General features: G+C 37.5%; 1 protein-coding gene across 1 annotated transcript in view; it reads left to right on the top strand.

Annotated features, from left to right (window-relative positions):
* Nucleotides 1–6835, top strand: part of KLRG1 (killer cell lectin-like receptor subfamily G, member 1) — a 42249-nt gene that overhangs the window by 25132 nt on the left and 10282 nt on the right. The window contains exon 5 of the mRNA XM_006875487.1: nt 2258–2358. Within this exon, the coding sequence (XP_006875549.1) occupies nt 2258–2358 (101 nt within the window). The remainder of the gene's footprint in view (nt 1–2257; nt 2359–6835) is intronic.

Here is a 6835-nt window from a genome sequence, read left to right as displayed (position 1 = left end):
TTCTCTTTCCTGTGTTAAATAAACACAGGAACAAAAAGCAAACAAGAAAAGTTCAAGGCCTGCTCTTAGGCCGAGTATCTGTCAGCTGTTTGGTTTTAAGTTGATACTGTCTCTTTAAATTTCGAGGAGATCTATGCACATGCGTAGTAGAACCCTCCGAGGGTGAGGCTGAAGTATCCAGCAGCTCAGGCACCCCTATAGTCACCAGAATGGATGTACGCAGACAGCAAGGGACCAACGAAAAGATACCAAAAAAAAGGAATGCCCACACCTCTATCTCTGCGGCTCTGTCAGGTGTCCGTGGCTGCTCTGATCCTTTCCCCGCTTGGCCCCACACAAAACGGCGGCTCCTGGAGCAGCTGAGCATCCCAAACCAGGAAGCAATGGATTTCTTGCTTCTGCCACAAACTCCCCAGCTGTAAGTCTTCCAACCTTCTAAATATTCCTTTATATGTGGTTCAGAGTACTGGGACCATTCCCTGAGCCTTCTTGGTCCTGTATTCTGTGTTGTTCTCGGCAGAGCTCGTCACTGCACTTCCACCCGATCCGCCATCTTTTTCCAGAACTTGGGTTTTGTCTTTACTTTGCTTTTAAATACTATTTTTTTCTCTAAAATGCAAACAAACATTGCAAAATCTCACATTTGATAGCACCTCAAGCACTGTACGTCACACTGTCTTTGGGAGATAAGTGTTCAGAGTTAAGACCTTTGCTTATACTTTTAGTTCTGTTTCTATAGGTATTTGTAAATATATCATAAATATATATGTATATCATCTATGCATCACACAGAACTTGGGCCCTTTGGTTTTGAAAGTCTCTTCCATGTGGGAAGTGTGGTGCAGAAATCTTCAGTCAACTCTCTGCCCTTCTTAGTGGTGCAGTGTGCTGAGCACTGGACTGTTAGGTTGCAGGTTTAAACCCACCAGCAGCTCTGCAGAAGAAAGACGAGATTGTCTGCTCCCATAAAGATTTACAGTCTCAGAAACCTTCTTTTATCCTTTAGGGACAATGTGAGTTATAATCAGTAGTAAGTTTGGTTTGTTTTGGTTTCTGTTTCTCTTATCCCAGGAGTTAACCAAAACAACAACAACAAAAATGTGCCAAATATATTCTATGTTAGGACTATATCAAAACAAAAAGAAGTGACTAAGCAATGCAGAAGTTTTAAAAATGAAATTGATACAGTAGGAAATTTTAATATGTAACCTCCCCAGAGGGAAGTAGTAAATTGGAGTGATCAAGTGGCTGAGAATGATAGGGGTCTACTGAGGGCAGGATTTAGGTTTGTAAATGGGTCTTATCTAATTCCAGATCTTCAGAGGTTTTTAAACAAATCTTTTTCCATTTCTTTGCTTTATGACCTGCCATTTCCCCCCTTGAAATGAGAGAAACAAGAAATGAAATATTCTGCTTATAATTCCAGTAGAGAAATGAAGAAACACTAATTTTTTCCCTTAATTTGAAGATTTGCTTTAAGCAAGTTACAAGCTTATATAAGAAATATATGAAAAGTTTCAAGCTATACTGGAAAATTAGAATGTCATTTCATCTGTTTTATCCATCCTTTATTCTTTGGTCTACCTCCCCATGCCCAACATACACATTTAGGTACTTAATAGGGGATAAAGACTATAATGTAGAAAGTTTCCTTTATAAAGGCAATTCCCTTAAGATGTAAGCTCCTTCCTTTGAACGTCAGATCCTGCAAGGCAAAGAGTCTTTGATCTCTTTACTAATGGGTAACATGGAACATATGAAAGGTGTGCTCAATTTAACTTTATCTTAGACTTGTTTTCTTAAGAACTATTTTTTTTTCGTGTCATATACAAGATTTGTTAGAATTGGAAAGTGGGAGTTTAGTGGAAAAAAGTAAAGTCTATTGCCACAGTTTCAATCATAATGTACGAATTCAGGGAGGACTGCTTCCTTAGCAATACGTAGTGTCTTTGAAATTATTTGAATACCTAACAGTTGCTCCATCTAATCATCGAGGAAGTTGGAACAGATGGTTGAAATATAATATTATCTGTCAAATTACAGAAATGCAATTATAGACTTCAGATTCAATTCTAGGAAGCAGCTCTTCAATTCTAGGAAGAGCAATAAACAAATCTCTATAATTTGAAATTACAAAGGATTAGTTATTTGCAGTAGATGATCATGTGGAAGGGTGTAAGGAAGGACAAATTGGTTTCTTTTTTGGTTTTCTATATCTTTCTTACCCTGTTTTCATCATCTTCAATTTCTCCCTTAGAACCTCCTCAAAAATTTCTTCAGTGATGACTTTCACTGGGTTGGTCTGCGGTGCAATTCTGGTTGGAGGTGGGAAGATGGATCAGCTCTAAACTTCTCAAGGTAAGGGGCTTCAAAAGAGTAGAAACAGAGAGAAAAAGGGGAGGAAAACTCTTGTCTGGGAAAATAGATCAAGGATAGCAGATGAACAGGAGAGGAAAGGGTGAGAAGAAGAATAGGGACCAGGGAGTAAGGAAGGTAATAGACAGGAAAGGAAGAAAGAATGAGGACAACATTTTAAAGAGAGATGTTCTACTGTTCTGGTCACTGAAAGAAATGAAGGACTGATTGTTGTTTGAGGTGATTTCATTTACAGCAAAAAACATTGCTTGGTCCTGCATCATTTTCACAGTTGTTGCTGCGTTGAAGCCCATTCTTTTTTTGTTTGTTTGTTTTTCTTCTTTTTTTGTTTTGTTTTATTGTGAACTGAGTGATAGTTTACATGGGAGAACATCAGCTTTACACCATCGTTGCATTGCAATGATTACAATCTCCTCTGTGCATCATCATTCAACAGTATTTACTTCCAGTCCCTCTGTTTTTCTTTTTTTTTTGAGGGTGGGATGGGGAGATGTATACAAAAACACTCAGGAATATATAATAATTTACACCACCAAAGGGTACATTCTGCAAGCCTGCCTCCTGGCCTCCAGTACTCAGTCCCTCTCTTTCAATTAGTCTAGAGTCTTCAGCTGCTCTTGAGCCCATTCTTGTAGGTACTTCCTTTATTTTGTGAGGGTTTTCTTAACTCTCTACTTTGCCAAGTAGGATGTCCTTTTGTAGGGATTAGTTCCTTCTGATACTATGTGTAAAGTATGTGAAACAATGTCTCATATCCTTGCTTCTAAGGAGCATTCTGGCTATATTTCTTCTCACACAATTTGCTCATTCTTTTGGCAGCCATCCATGGTATATTTTAATATTCTTCACCAACACCATAATTCAAATGCATCAATTCCTCTTCATTCTTTCTTATGCATTGTCCAGCTTTCACATGCTTTTGTTGTTAGGGGCCAGCTAGTCATAGTGACCCTGTGTGCTACGGACGGAAATACTGCCCGGTCCTGTGGCATCTTTACAATTGTTATGTTTGAGCCTATTGCTGCCACTGTGTCAATCCAACTGATTGGGGTGGGGGGATTTTTTTTTTTTGCTGACTCTCCATTTTGCTAAGCATGATGCCCTTCTCTGAGACTGGTCCTTTCTGACAGCATGTCCAAGATACAAGAGATGAAGTCTCACAATCTTCCCTTCTAAGGAGCATCCTGACTGTACTTCTTCCAAGATAGATTTGTTTATTCTTGTGGCACCCCATAGTACTTTAAATATTCTTCTCCAAAACTATAATTCGAATTCATGGATTCATCTATGGTTTTGCTTATTCATTGTCCCACTTTGACATGTATAAGAAGCAAGTGGAAATACCATAACTTGGGTCAGTTGCACCTTAGTCTTCAAAGTGACATCTTTTTAACATTTTGAAGAGGTATTTTTCAACAGATATGCTTAATTCAATACATCATTTGATTTCTTGACTACTGCTTCCATTAATGTTGATTTTGGACCCAAGCAAAATAAAGTCTTTGTTTATTATGATGTTATTTATTGGTCCATTTGTAAGGATTTTTTTTTTTTTCTTTTTTCTTTACACTGAGATGCAATACACACTGAAGGACTGTAGTCTTTGATTTTCATCAGTATTTTAAGTCCTCTTTGCTTCCAGCAAGTGAGGTTGTGCCTTCTGCATATTTTTGGTTGTTAATGAATCTTCCTCCAATCCTGATACCATGTTCTTCCTCATATAATATTATTTCTTAGATTATTTGCTCAGCATACAGATTGAATAAGTCTGGTGGAAGAATACAATCCTGATGTATACCTTTCCTGAAACCATTCAGTCTGACACTTAAAAAAACCATTTTGCACCATATTTGCCCAATGCAGTCACATGCATATAGGTGATTGAAAATGGCTTCTTTCAAGTGCACCGTAGTCTTCAAAGTGACATCTTTGCTTTTTAGCTCTTTAAAGAGGTCTTTGCAGCAGATTTGCCTAATGCAAGACATTGTTTGATTTCCTGACTGCTGCTTTCATGAGTGCTGATCATGGATCCAAGTAAAATGAAATCCTGATAGCTTCATTCTTTTTTCCATTTATCATGATGATGCTTATTGAACCAGTTGTGAGGATTTATTTTTATTTTTATTTTTTATGTACAGTTGTAATCCATATTGAAGTGCTTCGGTTCTCATTTCTTTCAGCAAGCAAGGTTGTATCATCTGCATATCTCAGGTTGTTAATAAGTCTTCTTCCAATCCTGATGCCACATTCTTCGTATAATCCTGTTTCTTGGATTATTTTCGCAGTTTGCAAATTGAATAAATCTGGTGAAAGGATACAACCCTGATGCATTCCTTTCCTGATTTAAAACCATGCAGTATCCACAAACAGCTATCTCTTGTTCTATATATAGGTTCCTCATGAGTACAACTAAGAGTTCTGAAATATATCCATTCTCTACAATGTTATCTAAATTTTGTTATTATCCACACAGTCAAATATCTCTGCATATTCAGTGAAACACTTTTTTATGTTTTCTTTGATAAACTTCTTTTTGGTGTTTTCTACTTTCAGTTCAGATGCATATTATCAGCAATGATATTTGTTGGTTCATATCCTCTTATGAATTTGCCTTGAATTTCTGGCAGTTTCCTGTGAATGGATGGCTACAACTATTTTTGAGTTATCTTCAGCAGTGTTTTACCTGTGTGACACTGTAGGTTAAGCACTGGACTGCTAACTTCAAGGTTGGCAGTTCAAACTTACCAGTGCTCCTTGGAAAGCCTATATATGGTTGCTGTAAGTTGGAACTGATTCCATGGCACTTAACAACAACATGTGATATTAATTATATTGTTCCATAATTTCTGCATTCTGTTGCATCATCTTTCTTTGGAATGGGTACAGACATGGATCTTTTCCAGTTAGTTAACCACATAGATGTCTTCCAAATTTCCTGCCATAGAAGAGTGAGCACCTACAGTGTTGGTCTACTTGCTGAAATATTTCAATTTGTATTCTGTTTGTTTCTGGAGACTTGTTTTTTACCAGTGCCTTAGGGTAGCCTTGACTGCTTCCTTTGATGCTATCAGTTTTTTATGATTTGCTTCCTGGTACAATGACTATGTGTTCTTATTGAATATTCTTTTGATGTTTCCTGTATTTTTCAATATTTTACCCATGTTGTGGTTAAGTGCCATCGAGTTGGTTCCAACTCCTATTGACCCTTCATAGAGTTTCCCAAGAATGGCTGGTAAGCTTGAACTGCTGATCCTGCAGTTTAAGGCAACTTTGCAGTCCAACACATTAACCCACATTACCATACCAGCAGTCCATTTTACCCATAGTATTCCTCAATATTACAGTTCTAGGCTTGAATTTTTCCTTAGTTCTTTCATATTGAAAAATGCTGAGCATATTCTTCCCTTTTGGTTTTCTAACTCAAGGTCTTTGCACATTTCAGTAAAATACTTTACTTTGTTTCTTCTCGAGCTGTCCTTTGAAATCTTTTGTTCATCATTTCTTCCTTTCGCTTTAGCTACTCCTAAGTTCAACAGCAAGTTTCAGAGTCTCTTCTGACATCTATTCTGATCTTTTTTTTTTCTTTGCTGTTTTTTTAATGACCTTTTGGTATCTTCATATATGATGTTTTTGCTTTTTTTTTAATTTATTGTGAATCTGTGAAGGTGTACAGAGAAGATCATCAGCTTCAAATTAGACAAATTATACACTTTGTTTCATCTCAGTGATTACGATTCCCTACAAACAACAACAATTATCCTTTTTCCTCCCTGAGGTTCCCCATTTACATCTTATATTTCACAAATGAACAAAGTAAAAATATTTGATAAACCCACACAAAACAAAAAAATATATATACACTTAAATGTCCAAAAGGTACATTCGGGAAGCCAATCTCCTGCCCACATGCACATACTCTAACTTAGTCTGTGGGTCTAGAGCCTGTGGCTACTCTGTGGCTCCATGCTGCCATCTCTGCCACCATCTCTGCTGTTGCCACTTTTCTAGGTAGGGACTCATGCTTCACTCATTCTCTCAATTCCTCATAGTCCTGGGATCATCTTCTCATGAAATGACAGATTCACTACTCTTCCCCTTTTAGTTACACATTTTCTACAATTACAGATTTGACAATTACAGTTACTCACAATTGTATCATAAACCCTCTCAGTATCTTCCCCTACCCTCTTCCACCAGACTCATCTCGAAAAAAGGAAAACTACTCAGTGGGATTCTACCTGACCTCCCTCATTCTGAAACTAAGCACACCCATGAAATCTTGTAAGCTAGATACTTCATGCCTTTTTAGCCCCCCATTTTGATAGCCAGTGTCTAAATTGCCCATCCTTATTAACCCCATTGTATGGAATACAAATTGAAATATCTCAACAAACTGATGTGGCACTCACTCAACTATGCCAAGAAATTTGGAAGACAACTTTCTGGCCAACTGACTGGA

The sequence above is a fragment of the Chrysochloris asiatica genome, unplaced genomic scaffold (genome assembly GCF_000296735.1).
Source record: "Chrysochloris asiatica unplaced genomic scaffold, ChrAsi1.0 scaffold00328, whole genome shotgun sequence".
In the NCBI taxonomy this organism is placed as follows: domain Eukaryota; kingdom Metazoa; phylum Chordata; class Mammalia; order Afrosoricida; family Chrysochloridae; genus Chrysochloris; species Chrysochloris asiatica.
The sequence above is the reverse complement of the archived record's forward strand: the minus strand, read 5'-3'. Positions and strand labels throughout refer to the sequence as shown.